This window comes from Chrysemys picta, chromosome 7, assembly GCF_011386835.1.
Source record: "Chrysemys picta bellii isolate R12L10 chromosome 7, ASM1138683v2, whole genome shotgun sequence".
Classification (NCBI taxonomy): domain Eukaryota; kingdom Metazoa; phylum Chordata; order Testudines; family Emydidae; genus Chrysemys; species Chrysemys picta.
Window position 1 is genome coordinate 19,014,015 of NC_088797.1, and position 10,795 is coordinate 19,024,809.

The window sequence follows — 10,795 nt, forward strand, 5'->3', positions numbered from 1 at the left end:
GCCTTGTGTGCTCCTTCCCCACCCCCATGGTTTTGTTTCCTTAGCATGGTAAATTACCTGTCCCTTTGCCTTTACTCTGCATTGCTTGCTTAATATAAGGCATAGGAGTGTCTCAGTTTAAGCAGGGGAGAAAAAAAATAAAGCAGCTCCTTTCGGTGCTGCATAAGATCTAGGATAATCCCCTTAGGGGATGAAAAATAGCAGCATTTGGAGGCTAATACAAGGGGGCTGGCAAACAACTGTCAGTTTTAAAGTGCGTCCAAAACTCAGATCTCTGACATCAATGAAAAAAAAAAAAAAGCTACCTCAACTAAATTAGCTCAAAGCTATTTGCATAATGGGTCCAGAGGCGGCACAATATAAGTAGGGAGGCACTAGCCATCCAAAGAGAACTTCGCACCCGTTCTATTGGATACTGCAAGTGTCTGTAGTAAAGAAGGAAAACTCGGAAGCTCAGATGTGCAAATACATCTAAAGAAGGAATGAACTGAAGATCCTCTTGGGAGAAAGATCAACCAAAACCACAAAACACAATCCAGGTAATTTATAAATTTTTAAGTTGCCTACTTTAACTTTTCTTCTTAAGATTGTACTGGACAGCATAGCATGCCTCAGCGTGCCACTGTTAGAGCCACAATTGAAGGATTTTGTCAGAGGGTAATAGAAGCCTGCCATTAAAAGAGGTAACACTTGTTTTCTGTTTAGAAACTGGTGTATTGTCTTGTAAAACTTTTAGTAGAGTGTGTATTCCTTTCACTGAACAAGTCTGCTAGGGAGGTTCTTTAGCTAAACGGAATGTATAGTAACATAGGTTTCAGAAATGAACTTTACTGCTTGGTAAATAAATGATCAGAACTTAGAGAAAATGTGCTAGGTGCTTCAGGAATTCCAGAGACAGATCAGAATAAATGTCGATACTATTTTTATGCATGTGGGTTGTAAAATGTGATATTCTTTGACTTGACCAAAAAGTGGTAGGTGCTTTCCAAACACAGAAGATAGTTCCTAAGAGTGCACAAATATATTATATGCATCTCTCTCTCTCTCACTCACACACTCACCCTATTTTGAGTGTGTACCCACGAGAAGGAAAACTCAGTTGCTTATTTAAGGTTGATTTTTCACTAAAGGCAGAACAAAACTGTGCTGCAAATCCTGGGATTATTTTAAAGCAGTCCTTAGGGAGTTATTTAATGAAAGCAGTCCTTGGGGCAGGTGTACATGCATGTGCAAAATACGAAACAATATGCTAACAGTTTCAAAAGGGAAGACTAGAATAGTCTGATCAAAAGATATTAAAAACGCTAAATGTATATGACATTTAAAACCCAAATAGCTGTTCTATACAGAAAGTGAACGAGCCCTCAACATTACCTACAAAGAATTTACAAATTATTTGGAGCACTTCAAAACAAAGTGAGAGAGCGGTCAGAAAAATTAGAAGGGACAGGAAATAATTCCCATGAGAAACTCCAGTCTCTGCGGCAGCTCAGAGCGCTTGCGTGCTTTGTACTTACCCAGATTTCTTCCTGAGTTACTGGGTACATTGTAATTGTTGTTGGTTTTGTTCCATTGCCCTCCCCTGTCCTTTACTTTCCCATGAAAGTTGCAGGAACTCCTCTCCCACAATGACATCCATCCGGCTGCTGCTGCTCTCCCTGACTCTCTCCAGTGTCTGCGTCAGTCTGGGGCAGCCCATTCCAGAGACAAACGAGAATGGAGATAGAAGCCATTTGGATGACATCCTGCAAAGGGCAGAAAGCATCATCCTTCGGTCTATCCTCAAGAAAGCAGATGAGGGGGAAGAGACTAATAAAGGTAGACATGACATTGGTGCTGTTAGCACGTTACTTAGATGGAGATCTTTAATTTCATTGTGCTTAGTTCCTGGGGTCTATTTTTTCCCCCCTGGGAATAATAAATAAAAGGGCAGAAAGAGTTAGGCCAGATGTGACACAGAGAAATCAGGAAAAGAGGTTTTCTTCCCTAGGGAGCTTTACTAGCCTGGGAATTGCTGCACCAGACCAGACCAATGCTCCACCTAGTCTGGCATCCTGTAGAAGATGCTTCAGAAGGGATGATAGAATCACTATGATGAAATAACCTGCCTGTAGAGAAGGTTCCTACAGGGGCAGCTCTAAAGTTAGAACAGGGCACGCGTACTCTCAGCTACTCCCTGCTAGCCTCCTTGTCACTTGGCTAACAGATGCTCCTTACCACTCACACTCCCCCTGTCGGGCAGCCAGGGGTCAAATTTCCGTGGAGTGCCCAGGCTGCCTCTGGCAACATCTCACAAATCCTCTGCTCCCAGCAGCCACAGCAGCTGAAGCTGGCCCTGATCGGAAGCTTGTGGAAGAAAAGGTGCAGGTAGCTACAGATCTTGTTGCCGGAAGCAAAGGGAGAAGGGAGCTGGCCCTAGAAAGCCCATCCCCACCTTCCTAGAAACTTTCATTAAAAAAAAAAAAGTAAGTGGAGATTCTCAGGTAATCACATGAATCCAGGAGCTGGGCCTTTCAGAAAAGGTACAAATATTGCAAGACATGCAATAAAAAAATCATAAGAACTGGCTGCACTGAGTCCCCAAACTTTCAAGATGTCCTTTACTCCCCTGCCTCTACTTGCCACTCAGCCCTATCATCTCCCCTGGCATGCAGCTCCTGCCCTGTACCCACCTCTGCTGGCACTGCAACTCAGCTCCTCCCCCTGCCCCTGTTCATGTATCCTCCAGTCCCTGACCTGACTCTACAGCTGCCCCCTTTCCCAAATTTCTATGGAGCAAAGCTCTAGAATAGCATATTGGGTCCTATCATTGGATTCCCACCCAATTCTTTTCCAGACTGGATTTTTTTTCCTTCAAACCATCCTTGCTGAAATGACCATATGCCAATCTGCACTTGGCTACCCCATCCAGAGTAACCCCATTGCAGTCCACAGAGTTGCCCCTAGGTTTACAATGGTGTGACTGGGAGTGGCATATAACCCTATGCTCCCTCCAGAGCTATAATAAATATACCCCAGGGAGCTCACAGTTCAGCTTCCAGATGAATAATGATAATCACGAAAGTTCACTAACATTGGTCATTTCCTTGGACAGGACCAAGCGTTCCTCAGTCAGACTGGTTTTCCAAAAGACAACACCCTGGGAAGAGATTCCCCAGTGACCTAGAGAAGAGGCAGCACCCTGGGAAAAGGGAAGATGAGGAAGAAATGTCTTATGGAGAAACTCAGAAGAGACAACATCCAGGGAAAAGAGAGGAAGACAACGACCTTGACAGTGACATGGAGCTGCAGAAGAGACAGCATCCTGGCAGGAGGTCACTGTGGGACCAGTATGTTGATATCCCTAGCACCCAACTGGCCTATCTGAATGAACTATCCAAAAGGCAACACCCGGGCAAGAGGTCTCTGATTTACAACAAGCGTCAGCATCCTGGCAAGAGGAGCTGGGATGATGAGCTGGATCTGGGCGACCAAGACCTGGAGAAACGCCAGCACCCTGGAAGAAGATATGTGGATTCTGAAAGCCCAGATTACGATGCCCCCTGTGACCTTCAGGATTCCTTCAACTGTAGCAAAGGCAGCTTCTTGCTCGAGTTACTAGATAATGTCAACAAGGGCAGAGTAGAAGAGAAGCGGCAGCATCCTGGGAGGAGGTTTGCTTGGGAAGGTGAGGCGGGGGCAGAGGAGTGAGAAAGGGCGATTGCATTGGCCATCATTTACATTTGATTAGAGTGATCTGCCAGACCACTTAAAGTTCTGTTCATCCCCCCTCTGACTCTCTGCTGCTGACCTGCCATATGAGTAACTCCTTAGAAATAAAGCTAAAGTCCTTGAGGATTAAAGCCCTGATTCAGCCAGGTACTTAGGCATGTGCATGGTCCCACTGAAGTCAATGGCTCTACTCACACATTTAAAGTTAAGGATGTGCTTAAATACTTTGCTGACTCAGGGGGAACAGGGCTAATCCTGCCAGGTGCTGAGTGCTTTCAACTCCCACCATCATGGAAATTGAGGGTGCTCAGTATCTTACAGGATCAGGCTCTAAGATGATCCCTTTATGTGCACCCACCAATTGTATCCCAAGGACTAGAACGGCCCCGTTATATGCGTTCAGGATACTAGATGACGAAGCAGAATAATCACATAGCTCTTCTTATGCAAGTGAAAACAAGTGAATTTACAGAGCAGGAGAGAAAAACAACATATGAAGTGATTTCAAAATGAAATTTAACAGGGTTTTACTTTTAAATGTTATATTAGTGAAATATGTACGCTTATGCACTTCAGCCTATTCTGATAATAAACATTAATTCATGGGCAGAGAGAGAGGGACTATGCGCGAATGTAACAGGCTGGATGTTTAGTTTGAAGGCAAGGTTTAAAGCAATTGACTCAAAACCAAACAATATTTCATTTAGGAAACTACAGAACAAGGACATTTAATGTGTCATAACAATTCAACAAGTTGAGAAGAGCTGTGTGTGTCACTACATAGTAGGGTCCTCTAATCAATACATCTACATTTCAGTCATTTGATTTGAAACCGATGAGTTGTCTTTATTAGATAGCAACATTTTAAATTGCAACAAGAAGGCATTTTCTCCATAGGAGAATTTTTGTTGTTCTTCTAATTAAGTTTCTCCCCCTCCCCATAAAAAATGTTTTCACTTTATGTGGTCTACAGATTCTGCAAGGTGTTTATTTGGCATGAACAATTAATAAATATCAATAGTCAATCCCATCGTAACTTTGGGTGTCCTTTATGGTTGTGCAAATGCAATTCAATAACGTGAAAAATATCAAGTCCTCCTGAGTTTAAATTAACATGAAAAAATATTTTTCTAGGAAACAACATCTTGCGTCCTGGTGGTTACTACATGTTTGTATATAGAACTATTTTGCTATTGAAGTGGAAGGCTGATTTGTACAAAAGATAGTAGAGTCCCTTTTGAAAACTTCTACTTGTGTATTATAATAAAGATATGCATCTGGAATAAACCCACAAGCATCCTTGTTACACAGCTGCACAATGAACTTTGGTTATTTGAGTCTGAGACTTGTACACAAAAGGATGTTTTACTCTGAATCAGACTGGTTCTACTTAACATTAGAAATTTCATTTCTTTGGTACATGTACAGATTGAACCTTGAAACTTCGGTCAATCTGTGCAGCATGGGTACGTGTCTATACGAAGATACCCTTTCATGCCAGTGACAAGAGACGGAGTAATTCACCAGTTCTTTAACGCTTGGACAACACTTAATGCTCTGTGCTTAGTAACCAGTTACACGGAATCTGACCTGGTTACTGCAACTGTGTGAACAGATTGTATATTTGAACACACATATCTCACATTAAATATCTAAGCAGTCATTTGCACATGTAACTACAAGTATGTGTGTTGTGGTGACATGCAAATTGGCCTGCAATGCACACCATCCTCGGTTTCTATTATTAAAATCAGACACTGTGCAACTCACCTACTTCACAGTGTATCAGCAGCAGAGCAAAGAACAGGAACTAGGAGTGCTGACTCCATATTTCCTGGTCTTACTTCTAGAGACACTGATTTTGTTGATCAATAGACATTTATCAAGTGATGTTGATGTCATCTTCTATGTTAGAAGTAGTAGCACTATAGTCAATATAGCCCATGGCTTTTTAAAAAAAATAATCTGGTTTTTCAAAGCAGATTTATCCTACTTGATTAATCTGAGCAAAATATTTTAATACAAAACTTCCATCCTATAACGTAGTGTTCCTTTTCATAGGATTCCTAATATATAAGCTTTTTTTCCCCGAAGAACTTCACTGCTTAGACATGTTGGTGGTGCCACATGGGTTTGTTACCCTGGAGAGAAATAATTAACAATCTTAGCAAGTTTCACTGAAGTTAAAGGTTTCCAAGGCGACCCACATGCAATGTGGTCAATCAAGCACTTTGCATCTTTGGAGATAATTTGTCCTGTTATATGCCTGTGATGACTGGCAGGCATCAATTACTGGCAATGGCTTTTTAATTAACAACTGGTGAGTAAATCCTCAAAGCAGATAGATGGGTACATCTTGTACACTTCAACAGCCATTGGCACACTTTGTGCATAAGATGCCTTTTAAAGCAGGTATTTCTCGTTTTGTAATGGAAGAAAGGAATTAGTTTAAAGACATTTCCTTGTGTATTATTCCATGCATCATTTCCGATTAATCAGGCTTTTTAAAACAGGGAGAACCCCTAACAATATGACATGTGACCACCAACATGTGTCTTAACAGGTACAAAATAAAGAAATGGGGTTAGAACGTTTTTCATAATTTCAGGAATAGACAAACATTCCATAACAACAAAGCAAACACAACAGAGTCCCACAAGGTGAGGACCCTTGTGACTCTACTCCAAGAACACTGAAGGAAGAACATGCAAAAAGCCAAGGTTTGGGGGGAAAAAAAATAGGCTGATATAGTTCTGCAGCTGTGTGGGGCCTGAGGGAAACTCTCCATCTGCTGGTCAAAGTTATTCATTCACAGCTACAAGCTAAGGTGCTAAATGCGAATGAAGATAAGAGGGCAATCAGAAAGTCAGACATCATGAAAAATACTTTACCGCTATTACTAACAGCACTGCAGATCATTAAAAAAAAGGTAAAGAGTTTAAAAATCCAATTTACTCTTCATTCTGGATAATTGTGGGTTTTGCACTTTTCTCTCAGAGGAGAGAATGAAAAAATCAGCAATTCAGTTTCACTTTTTTCTACGATTGGTTTTTATTTCAGGATTTCAGCACTATCAGGGGGATGCTTATTTGTTTAAAGAAAACCACCACCTCCGTTAGATTTCCTTTTTAAAGGAATTATTTCTGTTGGCATTAGATTTTGTAAAAGCTTGGGGGTTTTTTTGGTGGTGGTGGTGGTGGGGATATAAATTTTAGGCCAAATCTGAGCTGACAATGTTTTACATTAAATCAAGTTTAGCACATCTTTTTTGTGACAGCAATTTTTTATAATTGGCATGAACTTGGTAATGAAGCGCTGCTAGCATTGAACTAAGCCAGGCATAATGCAAGCAGAATGAGATGTTAGGAAATCTTCCCTCACACAGTTCTGCCAGTACACCTCAATCATTAGCCACAACTAAGGCTGGCTGGAAAACAATTCCATTTTGCAAACTAATGTTGAGGTTTCAAAAACAATTTCTGTTCCATGGTGGCACAAAAACAAAACTTTTAGAATTTTGTCATGAAAAACAGACACGGAGACACCCCAGAATAGTTGATAGCCTGTTATAGTGCTCTTACAGATGTGGAAGATCCCATCCAAGTCCCTGCTCTGCCATGAAATAGCATTTTTCAATAGGAAAGGTTTCAATTATTTTTTTGACCAGCTCTTTCCACAGCACTCCATCTACTCCAGTGCCGGGCCCCTGAAAAGCTCTGGAACAGCTCCTGAAAAAAGGGATTCTCAAGCAGAGACTAAACCCAGCTGAACCTGCTGGTAAACTGGGGGTGCTTTAACCTGGTAATCCAGTCAAAACTGGGGTGAGTCACGAGATTCCACTCAGGAAAGTACACGTCACTGACAAGACGGTTTGAGCGTGTCTACACCAGTGGTTCTCAAACAGTGGGTTGGGACCCCAAAGTGGGTCGCAACCCAATTTTAATGGGGCCACCGGGGCTGGCTTAGACTTGCTGGGGCTCATGGCCAAAGCCCAAGCCCGAGCGCTTCAGCCGTGGGGGGCAGGGCTAAGGTTACAGGCCCCCTGCCTGGGGCTGAAGCCCTTGGGCTTCGGCTATGACCCCCTGGCCTGTGGCAATGGGGCTTTGGCTTTGCCCTCCACTCCCTTCCAGGGTGGCGGGCTCAGACTTAAGTCCCCCCTCCTGGGGTCCCATAGTAATTTTTGTTGTCAGAAGAGGGTTGTGGTGCAGTGAAGTTTGAGAACCCCAGTCTACACTTTGAGCTGGAGGTGTGCATTCCAGTTCAGGGAGACAGACCCATGCTAGCGCGTGTTAAACACAGAGTGTAGCTGTGGCAGCGTGAGGGGCTAGCCTCCCTAGTGTGGCGGATAGGTACGTATAGGGAAGGCTAGCCCTCCCGCCACTCCACCTTCACCGTATTTTTAGTGCACTAGCTTGATCAGAGCTAGTGTGGGTCTCTCCTCTCCTGAGGCTGGAATTCACACCTCCAACTTGAAGGAGAGAGATCACAGCTGCAGTTCACCTGGAACTGTAACAGTAGTACAGTCCCATTTGAAATGCTCTTCCCGATATCCGATATTGGCTGTGAAGTGCACAGGTTGGATGATGAAACATGAGGTAATATTAGAGAGGAGCCTGAATCAGAGCCCCGGATCTGAAAATCCACAAACTTTGTTGGGAAGGGGGAGGTTTGGAGCCAGATCCGAACTCTGCACTTCAGTATAATTGCTAAATAGTATTTTTCAGTTATGTAACAAGCATAGGCGTGCGCATGGGGCGTGCTGGGTGTGCCCAGGCACACCCTAATGCACGGGTGGGCAAATGGCTCCACTCTCCGGCGCGGCAAGCCGCGGGGTCCGCGCTCTCAGTCCGGAGCACCCGGCTGAACGCAGCAAGCCGCCGGCCCCTCCCCGCCTTCCCGGGAGCCATACTGCCACGCGTGCAGTGCTCTGGGGCCAGGGCTGCGTGCTCCTGCAGGGCAGTGTTTGGCTCCATGGGGAGGCTATGAGCCTCATCTCATGGTAAGGGGTCCTCGGCCAGGGTGGTTGGATAAGGGGTGGCAGTCAGGGGACAGGGTGGGTTGGATGGGGGGGGGGGTGGTTAGGGGTGGGGGGGTTTTGGGGGTAAGGGGGATTGGATGGGGCATGGGAGTCCCAGGGTTTCTCAGGGGGCGGGGGGTGGATAGGGGTCAGGGCAGTCAGGGGACAGGGAGCAAGGAGGGTCCTGGGGGGGCAGTTAGTGGGGGTAGAGTCTCTGGAGGGGGTGGCCAGGGGAAAAGGAGCTGCAGGGGGTTGGATGAGTCTTGAGTTCTGGGGGGGCTGTCAGGAGGCAGGGAGCGGGGGGGTTGTATGGGTCAGGAGTTCTGGGGGTCCTGTCAGGGGATGGGGAGCAGTTGGATAGGCATGGGAGTCCCAGGGGTTTGTCTGGGGGCAGGGGTGTGGATAAGGGTCAGGGCAGTCAGGGGACAGGTAGGGGGTAGGGTCCTGGGGGGATTCTGAGGGGGGAAGTCAGGGGGCGGGAAGTAGGAGGGAGTGGATGGGGGCAGGACTAGGGCAGGGCTCCCTGGGTGCACACCTTAATGAAATGGGCTGCACACGCCTATGGTAACAACCTTCATCCCATACATATACAAGCATCATTGAACCTATTGTTGAACTGCAGCCACCTCTGAGGTGCAGGGTGGCAGCTACGCTGATTCTCAGCTCTTAGTGGGGGAGGAATTTGGCCAGGACCTTGGGGCAGAACCGTACTCTTATGAGATATCTAATCACCACGCACAGCAGATGGACCTAAGTTTATCAGGTCCCACCAGAAAAGACACGGAATGCAGCGTCTCAGCCTTGAAAGGCTGCAAGTCTGACTGCACCCTGGTGGCCTCATCAAATCTATGTATTTCAAATCTGATACTACAGGCACTAGGCTAGCCCTCCAGGTGACCAGGGCCGGCGCTTCCACTAGGTGACCGTAGGCCGTTGCCTAGGGCGGCAGGGTTTGGTGGGCGGCATTTTGCTGCCCTCGGCCGAAATTTGGCGGCGGGGGGGTCCTTCCGCTGTGGGTCTTCGGTGGAAATTCGGCGGTGGGTCCTTCACTCACTCTGGGACCCGCCGCCGAAATGCCCCGAAGACGCGGAGCGGAAGGACCCCGGCCACCGAATGCTCAGAGGAGGAGCGCTGCCGCCTAGGGTGGCAAAAACCCTTGCGCCGCTCCTGCAGGTGACAGTGTTTAACAACGCGAACAACGGAGCGCGCAGGACAGTGTCAGGAGAGAGTACCAAAGATTGTGGCAAGCCTGAGCAGAGAGCCCAGCAGGCAGAGTTGGGACACTATTAATCTCTTCCATATGCGTTTGTATAATTGCAGGGTAGTGGTGAGTCAGTGAGATCTTTAACTGTCGGGCCACTGCACACGCATGATTATTTCTAATTATGTCCGCCCTGGCTCAGTGAACCTCGTTCCCTTTGAAAAGGCTCAGAAATCCAGTCAGAACTATGGCTTGGGAAAAATAAATCCTAATCTCTAGTATCAACTTCTCAAGAAGGCAAGAATATATCCTGATATCAGTTATTGGTTAGGACCCAAATTTAGTGGCCACATTGGGTACTGAGCACTTCTCAAAATCTGGCCCTCATTTAGGTGCCTAATTAGGAGCTGAGCTCTTTTGAAAATATAGCCCAAGCCGGTGTGGGGTTCTGAGCCCTTGACAATCTGACCCAGGGACATTCCTCTGCCAGTATTAACCCAATGTGCCCTGTGAGTATGAAGAGACTCATGTTCCCATGGTGTGAGTGTCAGGAAATGTTCTCACCTTCTTGAGTAGCTGAGGCTAGAGATCAGGGTTTATTTTTCCAAAGCCATAGTTCTGATTGGATTTCTGAGTCCTGGTCTACACTGTGTGTGTGTGTGTGGTGGGGGAATCAATCTAAGTTATGCAAGCTGAAGTTGACTAGGGTTACCATATTTAAAAAATAAAAAAAGAGGACACTCCACGGGCCCTAGCCCCGCCCCTTTCCCACCCCTGGCCCCACCCCAACTCTGCCCTTTCCCCACCCCTTCCCCAAAATCCCCGCCCTAACTCCCCCTCCTCCCTCCCAGCCACGCGAAAAGGGC

The 10,795-nt window shown here is 45.9% G+C and overlaps 1 protein-coding gene across 1 annotated transcript; it reads left to right on the plus strand.

The window, feature by feature from the left end:
- Positions 1 to 359: 359 nt before the first annotated feature.
- On the plus strand, positions 360 to 4,998 carry TRH (thyrotropin releasing hormone). Its single transcript, XM_005288452.5, has 3 exons — positions 360 to 539; positions 1,607 to 1,818; positions 3,095 to 4,998. The coding sequence occupies exons 2-3, from the start codon at positions 1,629 to 1,631 to the stop codon at positions 3,688 to 3,690; spliced, it is 786 nt and encodes a 261-aa protein (XP_005288509.2). The 5' UTR covers positions 360 to 539; positions 1,607 to 1,628; the 3' UTR covers positions 3,691 to 4,998.
- The last annotated feature ends 5,797 nt before the right edge of the window (positions 4,999 to 10,795 follow it).

Coding starts and splice junctions, on each gene's coding strand:
- TRH (XM_005288452.5), top strand. CDS start 1,629: ATGACATCCATCCGGCTGCTGCTGCTCTCCCTGACTCTCTCCAGTGTC. Junction 1,819..3,094: donor GGGGGAAGAGACTAATAAAG/GTAGACATGACA, acceptor TTCCTTGGACAG/GACCAAGCGTTCCTCAGTCA.